Source organism: Sylvia atricapilla, chromosome 3, assembly GCF_009819655.1.
Source record: "Sylvia atricapilla isolate bSylAtr1 chromosome 3, bSylAtr1.pri, whole genome shotgun sequence".
Classification (NCBI taxonomy): domain Eukaryota; kingdom Metazoa; phylum Chordata; class Aves; order Passeriformes; family Sylviidae; genus Sylvia; species Sylvia atricapilla.
This window is the reverse complement of record NC_089142.1, coordinates 21,714,624-21,728,059: the sequence shown is the minus strand read 5'-3', so window position 1 is coordinate 21,728,059 and position 13,436 is coordinate 21,714,624. Positions and strand designations below refer to the sequence as shown.

Below are 13,436 nucleotides of genomic sequence, written 5' to 3'. Positions count from 1 at the left end.
TTTAAAGTGGTCCAAAAGGCTTTGAAATCCATCTTTAAGGATATTATTCCTTTTTCCTGTTACTGTTTAATTGATAGCGCAGTTTTCTATTGAGTTTGTTGTTGTTGTTGTTGTTTTGTTGTTGTTGTTGTTTTTCTGGAGTAAATTATTCATACATTTTACACTGATTTAAAAGTAAGTCATATAATACTGTAGAGGGAGAATTGCACATATCCTTAACCACTATTCTCTTTACATTTTAATGGCTTTTTTACATAATCTCCTCATTGAATATTCATTACAGATGATGTCTTAGCAAACTGACAGAAACTGTTCTGTTTACCCATTTATAATTTGAATTAGAGCCAAATAATGTCTTCCACCCAAATGTGTTCTTACAGGGCAATATGACTTGCATATTCGAGCAGATTGCTATATGGGTTTGATACTAATGACCAGAGATCATCTTCACTGATTCTGGTATATTTTTTATCAGGTCAAGAACAATGCAGGTCAAGAACAGCTCTACTCTAGTGCTTAAAAATGCAAAGGCATAAAATCAAGATAGACTATAAAGGAATCAGGCCTGCAATCACTAAAGTCAATAATATTTACCACTTTCTCTTAATACATATAAACCCCATGACACAGGATGGAAAACAATACATTCATTATCACTGAGATGCAAGGGACATTTTCAACATAAGTGTGGGATATGACAAAGTACATTCAGGTGGGGAGATTAGATTTTAAAGCCAAGGCATGTATGCTTTTATTACCAAAAAGATTAAATATGTAATTAGGTTTTGCATTGTGCTTTTTATTTTTGGATATTTAAACCATGAGACACATTGCTGAACAAGGTTCAAAATGTATGTGCTGTCATCACTATCATTTTTATGGCTTTTAGAAGAAAGAGTTTCATTTTCCCAACATGATCAGTAACAGAAGATTAATATTTACTATAGATGAATGCAAATATTCTCATAACTAGTCTTATGAGAGGTATTTTAATGTTTCAATTCCATATTGTTGTGGTGGGTTCATCTTGTCTGGTTGTCAGGTGCCCACCAAGCTGCTTTCTTGCTCCTCCTCCTCATCAGGACAGAGGGAGAAAATAAGATGAAAAAGCTCTTGGGTCAGAACAAGGACAGGGAGATTGCTCACCAATTAGGCAAAATAGATTCAACTTCAAGAATATTAATTTACAGACAATTACAGATAGAGTAGAATGGCGAGAAACAACAATAAAAGCTTTTTCACAAGTCAAACTCTTCTGCATCCTTCCTGACTGAATGGTGAAAGGGTGTGGGGAATATGGGCTGCAGTCAAATCACTGACGACTCCTCTCTGCCACTCCTTCTTCACAGGTGTACCCTGCTCTATTGCAGTGTCCCTCTTTTGGGATAGCAGTCATTCATACACTGCTTGAATGTGGGTCCTTCCCACAGGCTGCAGTCTATGGCTCCTTTCCTTTTTATTTTTTCATGTAAAAATGTAATTGTAAGTTACAAAGTTTGTTGTCACATGCTAAGATTCTTATTACTTCCTAGACTGTAAGTTTAATTGAATTTCAGTTTATGAAAACAATAATAATAATACAGGGATTTATTCAGAAAAAAATTAGTTTTTATTTCAAAAGTACACTTGGGCCAACAAGGCATGTAGTTGTATATTTTAAAAATAGAGTAGGAAGAAAAGCTTAAAAGAAAATGCAACTTTCATAGTCAGTTTAAGTTAATCTGTTAATATGAATGCCAAAATTTCATATTCATAAGTGCTCTTTATTCATAGTGTAAACACAGGGAAAAGTTATTTGTTGTAATTTTTTTCAGAATAAAGTTAACCTCAATATATTTAAACTTTGTAGGGTATAACATTATCTAAAAACTGTCCAGATTTATATAAAACTTTGGTGTCCTGACAGTTCAATATCCATGTAGTATTACTGAGATTTTATTACAGGGACATACATTCATTCATAGTTCTCTCATTCTCATCAGGTATAAAAATATTATGTGTATATATTAATGTGTATATAAGCAGTTTATATGTTGTAACGTTATAATTAAGAGTTTATCTATTTCAAGTGTGTGTTTTCTTATTACATCAAACACTTCACTACACCAAAGATACAATTTGTTTGTCCATCCTCAAGTACCTGTTTCTGTATGAGATGCTCAGGTGTTCAAAATGTTACAAGCATGGCTAATGTGTATGATAAAGGAAAATCCATATCCTTCTAGAGAAGCAGTTAGACAAGATGCAAAGCCATCTTATATGACAGAAAATATCTGAGTGTGGACATCTGAATTTAGTCCAAAGAAAGAAACAGTATATGCTGACACACTGCTTAGTTTTTCTCCTAAAATCAATTTCCATAAATACAACCTTCCATTTGCACAGTAACATAACTGCTTTGTCAGAGTTTCTAACTTGGCTCAGTATGGCTCAGACCTTTCCAGTCTCTATTTTAAAAAGCATTAAATGGTAGTTGTATACGTTTCTAGGAATTTATTTAAATGTCACAATGTATTTTTCTGAGACATTTCCTTCTATAAATATTTTGGCATCTCCTTGTATCTCTGGAGGTTTTCCAGTATTCACTTTAATTGCCTTTTTGCACCATACGGTGTGATGGTAAGATCTGTCACCCTTCTAAATGAAATAGTTTGTGCTTTTGGAATTATTATGCCATAATAACAAGAAACCAACAAGCTCAAGTACTCCACTTCTCAAAGAAAAACAGATGTTTATGGGCCTTTCTGCTGCTGTTGACAGATGGTTAGTACTGCAAGAAATTATCTTTAAAATAAGTTTTATATTGTTAGAATGCATGAAATAAGCAATTTACCTAACATGTTTAACCAAAATAATATTTGACTTAGAACTACTTAGTTTATATGGATTTCCTATATATATATATATTTATATATTTTAAGGTCACGAATATAAGTCTGCTTTGTTATTTTGTTACTTTTATCTCCTGGACGTTCCACTGATCCACATGTCATTACAAAGTTATTTGAATTCCCTCAGTGAATTTTGTACAATGATATTTGAGTTGGGACACATAGAATTCATTATTTTTTAAATATATTTTTTCAATTTGAATATTTGGTTCATGTTTCACATTAAGTTTAAGTAATAAGAATTAAAATGTCAGAAAACTCTTGAGGAATTATGCTGTTAAATAAGTAATTTTCAAGGACTTGAAATTAATTGCTTTAAGGACTATACAATAATGGTAGGGCTGAGATTTAGCACCTAGTATTCCCACATAGGGCTCTATCTAGAAAACAATTTGTATATGTATGAATATGCACCCTTGATACTTAAACACTTCATCTAGACCTTTATTTCATGTGCTCTATCAAGCTTCATATGCACTTTGAATTAATTAACAAAATTAACCTACTCTTTAAAGTAGGAAGAAAGACAACAGTCAAATGGAGTAATTTAAGTATGTTTCTCTGCTTAAATTTCTGAGGAAAAAAATTATGAACTCATTTAGTAAGTGATATTCTCAGCCTTTATTTGAGTCAGAGTTCTTATCTGGTAATTCATATGTCCTTGGTTTACGTGTAATTTGTTTTTAACAAATGCTAGCTAGACCTTTTAATTTTCAAATTTAATGACCAGTATTTTCAGACATGGTTTGGAAAAAAAAATCTAAAAGTATTTCTTTAAAATGGTTCGAAAAAGATTTCCAAGGATACAAGTAGCACAATCAGAATTGCTTTTCTTGAGCAGCAAGTAAATAGATGCATGCTTTTTCTGACTTCTTTTCCATTGTTCAGTTTTTAAAAAAAATGGCATGGTGTTTCTTTAAAGCTGGTATTTCCATATTTGTTTCCTACTGACAGTTGGAGTAGCAGCAGGAGCAAAAATGAAAGCCATATATTTGGCATTTTCCTTTGGCAGAAAATGAGAAATAGATCATCCTACTATATCAGAGAGTTGTCTAAAATTGTCCAAAAGTGATAAATTCCAAACTTTTAGTGTGAGCATATGAATAATTATTTCCTCTTGTGATTTTGCTTTTTATTGTTTTAATTTTATCTTTCAAACCTAAATCAAATTGATTTATAATTCATTAAAAATATGGCTCACATAAATGTGGAACATTCATTGGACTTAAAACTTAAATTTTAATGCTATATACCATTCTGTGTACTTAGAACTGGCAACATATTTGTACACAGATCAAACAAACTGAAAAGAGAAGAAGGAAAATGTTTCAGTGGTTAAGATTGTAAAGTGAAATTCGACATGACGTTTAGGCACTATAACTGAAGATTAAAATCTAACTTGGCAACAAGCTGCTTCTCTGACTGAGTAACAGATTGTGGCAGCTCTGTTAACTCTGAAATTATCATTATGTGACTTTTTTTAATGTCTCCCTCTACAGAAGAAACAAAACTGTACTTTAAAATGTGCTCATTCCCTTACTGTGGATGTATTTAAATTCCTTAAGTAGATGATTAGTTATAGATCTATTTTACGTAATCAACAGTTACCACTAAAAATGATACTTCATGGTATCAAGAGTTTTATTATTCTCAATTTTGCAATTAATTCTCTATTTTTTATAGGTTTAGCTTCCAGCTACTGCATGTCCAACCTTTTTAGCTATATATCAGAAAGTTCTTCCTTATTGGAATAGTCAAAGATAAGTGCCAAATCATTTGTAACTTTGACTACATAAACAAAATGAACTGATTTTTCTTAAGATTGTTCTTATTGTTTTCTTCCAAAGATCTCAGAATATTTGTCCTTAATTAACTTGTTGAAGAAGAGCTATGTTGGATAGGGCACATACATTCAAAGTTATCGATATTATCAATGGCAATCCAAAGAAAGAAAATATGGGGAAAAAGAAAATATGTATTTACTTACCCAGGAAATGTTCCAGGCATGGGGCAGTCACCTAATAATAGTCATTATGAAACAAACTGTTTCATATTTGTATTTTTTTCGTGATCTTATTTTTTTCCTCCTTTTTTAAAACAATGTTAACATTTTTGAGTTTACATTTTACTGTTAGATGATATATTATTACTGTTATTTCCTTCTTATCTTTGTTTAATTTCTACCAGGTGCGGTTATTAGGTTAATTTTCAAGTCATTAGTGGAAATCAAAATAAATTCCTGAGAATGAACAATAGAAATTAAAATGCCAGTATTGAAAATAAGCAAATTTCTTTTTATAATAGCTTTTTAAGTCACTGCAATTGTTGGATAATGGTAGTAGTACCAAAGCCTTCAACATTTCTTTAAAATAATGAACAGAATGATCTAAGAGTTTTCAATAAATTTGTTGTCACTCAACAAAAACTAGAAGTATTAAAATTTTACAGGACAGGCCCTTGTATTGGCATCAGTTTTATTTTGTCTGGTTGGAGCCTATTTCAACCTGGTAGTTACAAATTATTCATTTTGCATCTTATTAACTGCAGCTGTACCTATGCCAAATTATGAATAATATGGCTGGGATTAATGATTCACCTTTTTTAAGGGCTTTGAGGGAAGACAACTTGATTTACAAAGGAATATGAAGAAAAAGTTATGCCATCTTTCACAATTAATCTCCCATAAAATTTGTGCATTAGAGTTATCTAATTTTATTACTATTTGTAGTTGATTTTTTATGCTCCCTCTTCCTCTGAATTTTGGCCATAATTACATTGCCTCTTAAAACATCAAGAGATATCACTGCAGGAGGGGTGGGCTGGGGAAAGAGTGGAGTTTTAAGAGTTTTAAGGAATACTGGATTCTTCTATGTGTTCTCTAATACTGGCAACATCTTTTGACATTGCTTCTATGTTATTGTTCTTTGCTTCTATATTGCTTCTATATTCTATACTGTTGTTCTTTAAGTGAAATAGCTGCTCCAAACCCTGGTTTAAAGCTCTACTTTAAGAATTTGGCTCCATTCTTCTAAAAATCTTAAAAAAATTTTAGGAATCTAAAAGAGTATAGCAGTACTTCCATATTTGTATCTATAGAAATGCTTTCGTTCATATTCAAATCCCTTTAAGCATGAGGTGTCCATAAAAGAAATCACAGAATAAAATAACTGAATATTTATGTTACTTTCTATGTTTACATAGCAGTAGGTAGAGGATGCAAAGTAGGAAAACACTGTTAAATTTGAAGGAAAATACTGTTACATTAAATATTGTTACATTTGTCAAAGAAATGGAAGAACCCATGACAGTTGTAAATAGATTCCATAAAAATACTTTATAACTAACATATTTTCTTTTTATTATTTAAAAATTTCTAATCACAGATACTCAGAACTATTTTATTTTCTGATTTTAATGTATAGTACTATAGTTTTACTCAGGCAACAAATTTTCTCACTGTATTTTCTCATCTTTAAGACACATTTCTTCAACCAGGTACTGTTTTGGATTTTTTTTGGTTGCTGTTATTATGGGTTGGTTGGTTTGTTTTTAAGAAGTTTTGTTTTGGGTTTTTTTTTTTTTGTTTTGATTAGGTTTGTTTGTTGGGGGGATTTTTTTGTGTGTGTTTGGTTTTTTGTTGGTTTGTTATGTTTTTTTCTGTTTCTTTTTTGTTTGTTTTTGTTTAGTTTTTTTTGGTTTGATTTTTTTTTTGAGGGGGATAAGATGTACTTCTACTAGTAAATTGCTGTGTTGAAGTTGTTGGCTTGATCTGCATGTAAATATAACATATCTTATGGAGAGTTTTCATTTCTTCCTGCATCTTTAAACAAAATTCACTGCTCTTTACTTTTTACTTTTTATTTATTCTACTTAAAGCATATATTTATAACATATATAAGTAATGGTAAAATAGGTCTGCTTAGTAATGAAAAATAAAACATGCAACTTAGATGTTTTGGAGATGTAGCATTGTCATGTGACCTATTGCTTCCTCTGGACAGAATCTCCATACAGGCATTTCCTTCAACTCTGGTGCTGCCTTTATATTTCTGCTGGCATAATGGTTGTTGCAAGCAATGGATAAAGTATGCGAGTATCTAGGAAAAAGGAAAATATTGCAAATAAAAAACTAATTAGGAAAATTCACTTGCAGAACTCTCATATAGGTACCTCCTTAGGTGTCTCATATTTTTAAGCTTTTTTATTGTTTTCTATTTTCACAGTCTATTTATCTAATAAGATGTAATCATTCTGAATTGCTTATAAGGGAATTTTGTCTCATACCTTTTAGAAAGCAAATGGGATCATTCTTCTGCAAGAAGAATGTAACTGATCATCCAGAAATAAATATAATATATTTGGAAACAATTTTCATGTTTCCAGTTTTTCTAAATGAAATTTAATTGTTTTCTTCATATAATCTGTTCATATTAAGCATATGTAAATTGTGATGGTCAAATTAGTATTACTGGAATTTTAACTGCAAAACAAAATTGAATCAGGATAAGCACCTCAGAGCTGCTTTTTTCCTCCGTTATAATATAAATCAATATTGTTTAACCATATAAGTAGTGTATTGTGGTATATTGTAATATTATTCAGTCCTCTCAAGTGTTTCTTATGCTGTGCTTATATCTATATCTGTACAAAACTGTCTTGCATTCTTCGGTCTGCTATCTAACAAATCTTTAAAATTCTTATGACAATTCAAAGCTTTATCTACAGATAAATGTTAACCAATGAGATATGGGTAAATATTAGTCTCCCATAGTCATCAAAACATCCATATGTTCGTTAGAAACAGTGATTCTGAAGGGCAGTTTGCTCCACCTTGAGACAGGTGACTTGTATCAGTCTCACTTAAGTGCTTGGTAAAATTTTGGAGAAAATTATTGTGGGAATTATTGAAAAACTCCCAAAGGGCACCACAGTTAATGGTCGCAGAGAGCATTTCTTCATGAGGGTAAAGTCCTGCTAGACATACTTAATTTTCTTTTACTATAGGGTAAAAGGACCTGATAGATCAAGGGAAGCCAGCTGATGTGATCTTTTTGAATTTCAATAATTTTTTTAATAATGTGTCTCACAGGATCCTTCTGGACAAAATGTCCAGCACACAGCTGAATGAAACACATAATGTGATGGGTAAGCAACTGGCTCATGGGTCTGACACCAAAGGTGACAGTGGTTGAGGTGACACCAGACTGGGGACCTGTCACTAGTGGGGTTCCACAGGGCTCTGTTGTCACCCCAGTCTATCCCACATCTTTATAAATGACTGGGATGTAGGACTGGAAGGAATACTGAGCAGGTTTGCAGATGGTACAAAACTGTGAGGAGCTGTTGACTGCCTGGAAGGTAGGGAGGCCCTGCAAAAAAAACCCAAATAAATTAGACTATTGGACAATCACCAACCATAGGAAGTTCAACTTGCCATAGGAAGGTGAAGTGATGGATTCTACATGTGGGATGGAGCAATCTTGATTGGATTATATAGATGAGAAAATGGAAAAAGAGCTGTGGAAATGGACATGGGAATCCTGGTCAACGACAAGTTGAACATAAGCCAGCAGTGCCCTGGCAGCCAGGAGGGACAACCCTGTCCTGGGGCACCAGGCCCAGCACGGCCAGCTGGGCAAGGGAGGGGATTGTCCCCTCTGCTCTGCACTGGGACAGCCTCACCTCCAGTGCTGGGGACAGGTTTGGGTGCCAGAAAATAAAAAGCACATTAAACTATTAGAGAGCACCCAAAGGAAGACAGCAAAGGTGATGAAGGCCTTCAGAGGAAGCTGTATGAGGAGCAGCTGAGGTCACTTGGTCTGTTCAGCCTGGAGGAGACTGAGGGGAGACCTCACTGCAGTTACAGCTTCTTGTGAGGGGAGGAGGAGGAACAGACACTGATCTCTCCTCTGTGGTGACCAGTGACAGGACCTGAGGGAATGGCCTGAAGTTGTGCCAAGGGAGGTATAGGTTGGGTATCAGGAAAAGGTTCTTCACCCAGAGGGTGGTTGGACACTGAACCAGCTCCCCAGGGCAGTGGTCACAGCACCAGGCCTCAGGCACATGGTGTGACTCTTGGGGCTCTCTTGTGCAGGGACTCAATGATCTTTTTGGGCCCTTTGCAACTCAGGTAAAGACAGAAAAGTGCCGTTTTCTGGCCACTGACTGTGAAAAGAGCAATTATTAGATTGGGTGCTTACTGTTTATATGTTAAAATTTTTTTTTATGAGTCAGATTGAAGGAATTTAAGTTAGTCCTCTTAGCTCAACCATTTGAAAGCCTTTCCAAAAGATTTTATGTGTTAGCATAGGATGGCAATTATCATGGAAATGAAGATAACAAGATTTTTTAAATAGTGTGTAATATATCTTCACAATGTATCTCCCATAAAGGAATGTTTCTTGTCACATTTTCTGTATGCTTAGCCGAAAGCTGAAGACTCATTTATGGCTTATATCCAATTACTTTTTTAAAATTTATTTTAGTATTAAAGAGGTGAGCATTCGTATTTGTTTTTAAATTGTTCTGTAAAAGAATTTGTGAGTCTAACCAAATGTATTATTTGGAGTTGAACCAAATATATTCTTTAAATAATACATTACCACATATTTTCATGGAAAATTCTATCAGGTTTCCTCCTCTATATGAAAAAATAATCACATTAAAAGTCTTGCAGTTACTTTTCTTGCCAGGAATAACTGTCTAATTGTGTTTCTACATATTTTTTTTGTGCATTTCAGCTTTATTAGCCTTGATTTAATAATGAAATTTTGCATGTTAACCACTGTTATAATCTAGGAATACTAGAGGTACATCAGGAGAAGATAGAAATGCATATTGTTTAATCTGCAGTAATTTACCTGAAATTCTTATGATTATTGAAATTGTCCATTTACAACAATGAACAACCAAGGCATGAGACCCAGCCAGCACGACTTTAGGAAAGGCAGATCCAACCTGATCTCCATTTAGGTGACCCCCCTAGTGGATGAGAGAAAGTCTGTGGATTTCGTCTGCCTGCAGGCTTTTCTTTGTGTTACAGACAAAAGCAACATAATACAAGTTAAAGAGCTCATACTCTAATGGTGGAAGTACCTCTCTACAGTTCATTGTATTAGGCTTTTCAAATTCCGACACAGAAAAGAGGTGGCCTGGATTTCTTTTTCAATACTGAGAAAGTTTAAACAACTCTCTTAGCTTTGATGATGCTTTTTTACAGGGCTAAAATTTGATTGAGATAAGTTCTGCCTTGATGATCACATAGCAATAAACTTAAGCGGATAAAAAACATAGTTTTTTCATGTGTTCTTTCCAAAAAGCAGCATAATAAAGCTTGCATTAAAAGCTCAAATCTGATCCAAATGTTGTTTCTATCCACAAAACAGAAGAAGAATAATTAACTGCATTACATGCAATGGCTGATGTTGTCTGAGAGCTTACGCAGGAATATCTCTAAAAGTTAATATGAAGATAAAACGAGTAATTTTGTGGAAAGTCACTGACTCTCTGCACTTTCGTGTCAAGTTGTTTGCAGAAACTTTTGTATCAAATTATAGAAAGGTACAATATCCTAATATATGTGTGCACATATATCAGCTACAACTACTCACCAAAAGAGATCTCTAAAATTGCTTACCTTAGAATTGTTCTTTTATACAAAACTAAAACCTTTTTTATACTTCATTTTATCATAAAAAATTGCAGCTTCATAAATAACTTTTCAAAGAATTCTGAGAGATACATTGGTAATTTTCTTGGCAATTCATGACTAGACATTGTGTGGAATCACAGTTTAATGTTAGTAATTTATGCAAGGAAATTTCTGCTTTTAAATTTCTGTGAACCAGCTTCTTCCATCTTTTTGTAAATTGGTAATTCGTATTTTCTACCTTGTTACTGAATAATTCAAAAGACAGGAATGTTTTCAAATACTTCCAATACTAGCTATACAATTTAATATAGCTAGTGCAGTTAAAAAAAAGAAGAGTTCTTACTTCAATAATGAAAAATTATCACCATTTAGGGGTGACTGGTGTCTTTGTATCTTAGTATGTGATACTTCTTAAGCATTTTAGTAGTGACTTGCTCCTAAGTATTAGAAAACACAGAAGTTTCTGGACCTGTGCTTTTTCTGGGTATCTTTCAAAAATAAAAAAATACTAACTGAAACAATTATTGTCTCATTATTTGATTTATAGTAAGTGAATAATTCAAGAATGAAACAGGTTAGATAACATGTGAGAATGTTTTGAAGTAACTGAGTTATTTATTTTAATAGGTCATAAAACTTGCTTTTGAAGAGTTTGAACTGGAAAGAGGCTATGATACTCTTACTGTGGGAGATGCTGGGAAGGTTGGTGATACCAGGACAGTGTTGTATGTGTAAGTACACAACTTGAAACATTTTCCTTGAAAATTTACTGTCATGTTGTTTCTTCCTGGCCAGCATATGTCTACTTGAATTAGCAATTTTAATGTAGGTAATTTGATAATTACTGTAAGCTTAAAATTCATGTACTGTCAAAAATATTATTCATTACAAACTTCACTTCCAATCCTTAGTAGCATCTTTATAGGCTTTAATATTAGGGACTAAAACCTGCAAATCGAATTTTTTAAAAACAACAAAAAAAAGGCTTCCTTTAAAAAACAAGAACTACCTCTATAACTGTAATTGTATTCACAAATAATTAAGGGAATAAAAAAATAAAAGGCTTGGATTTCAGTGAACAGAAAATACAAGTTATGTAAAAAAAAAGGCATTGATTGATTTCAAAAATTAAATGTTCAAAATTGGACTTGTGTATAAAATTTTAATTACAGAATACAGTCCACTTTTCAGTAAGTTTAAACATGTTTTATGGAATAACATCATATCGTATCATATCATATTATATCATATCATATATTGACAGTGTTGGAATTTAGATAAATTCGAAGGAAAATTCCAGGCTGGATATCTACTCTTAATGTACAACTCTGTAATACTGTCTGGACTAAAGACAGCAATAGAATCTTGTATAGATTAATTAATCTCATTTACCTTAACCATCTCATTTTTGTTGGATATGCTCATGCTTTATTAATGCATAATGAGAGCTTGTGGCTAAGCAGATATATTGACTATCACTTTTAGAGTATTAAGTTATCACATGAATCCTGGTCTCCAAGCACAAAACAAAATCACAGATTTGATAAAGTATCAATCAATAAATAAGTGAAACTAGCAGCATTGACATAGCATAAAAAATCTGTTGGATAAAGATAGTGTTAAATATATTAGATAAAAATAATCCATTGTAGTTTTATATTTCAAGGGCATTTTAATCCATATAAATACTTGTCATGTTTCCTTTACTCTTAATTATAGCAAAGGAGTGCTTTTAACACCCACACATTTTATTTTAAATAAACCAGAATATATTTTGCAGGGACAAATCTGAGGCAAATAATTTCATTATATGTGCTTGTCTATAAATATATAAATTCATTAATTGCTATTTTCTGAACCCTCATATCAAAGTTCTTAGGAAGCATCTAATTTAATTTGGCTTAAAAAGTATGATGGAAAATTATTGAATTATTTGCTCAATGCTTGTGGGTTTTGGGTTGCAATACCAAGTAGATACCACTAAAAATTTGAATTCTATATTCTAAGTATCTGAAAAAGAAAAAAAAAATGGAAAGCAAACAACCACCCAACCATCTTTTTAGCATAACATGTACGTTTTTAGAGCTTACATGTTATGCTAACAAGAAAACCGTGAACTGGGAATGGATTTCCATATTTAAATTTATTCTTTCTTGTATTTTTCAGACCAATTGAATAGGGCAACAGTCCTTCTGGTGATGTTGATTTAACTACTTGTAACTTTGACAAAAGGGTTTGCATTTTTTTCCTTTTTAAATTGGAATACATTTTTGCTCCTAGGAATTGCAGCACTCCTTAAGAGTCAAGCCTTTAAGTAGTAAATCTGCTGTTCCAAAGTGTTAATTATCTTTTCTACACTACACTTACTTCATATGTCAAAATTTGCCAAAATTATGTGAAAATTAATATTATGTGTCAATTTTCTTGTGTTTATAACCTTTCCATTTGAAGCCATTTAGCCTGTGACTACTGAGTCCACATCTATTTTCCATGACTGTGCAAAAAAAAAAAAAAGAATCAAAAATATTATTTGCTCATATTAATTGCTATTTAATAAGCAGCACTACATAATAACATCACCTCCTATAACTTTTCACTTTAATAACATTTTAAAAGTTCTGGAGCAGACATACATCCACTTCTCAATCCATCACTGGCATTTCTAGAACTAGTACAGTTCAGACTGTAGAGACACACTACTTCTAACCATTTCTTCAGTATAATTTTTTTGACTAAAATACCAACTGTTTTATCCCTATTACTCCACAGCCCATCACTTAGGATTACAGTACAATGTTCATCCTACCATCTATACTGTAAACTGTATGTTTGATGAAAACAAAACCTAGGCAAATAAATTTATCTGCCTTTTGGGTTGCAAAATTAGCATTACT

General features: G+C 32.6%; 1 protein-coding gene across 1 annotated transcript in view; it reads left to right on the top strand.

The window, feature by feature from the left end:
- LOC136358335 (CUB and sushi domain-containing protein 1-like) overlaps positions 1-11,277 on the top strand; it is a 225,113-nt gene extending 213,836 nt beyond the window's left edge. Inside the window, exon 7 of the mRNA XM_066314262.1 lies at positions 11,170-11,277. Within this exon, the coding sequence (XP_066170359.1) occupies positions 11,170-11,277 (108 nt within the window). The remainder of the gene's footprint in view (positions 1-11,169) is intronic.
- The last annotated feature ends 2,159 nt before the right edge of the window (positions 11,278-13,436 follow it).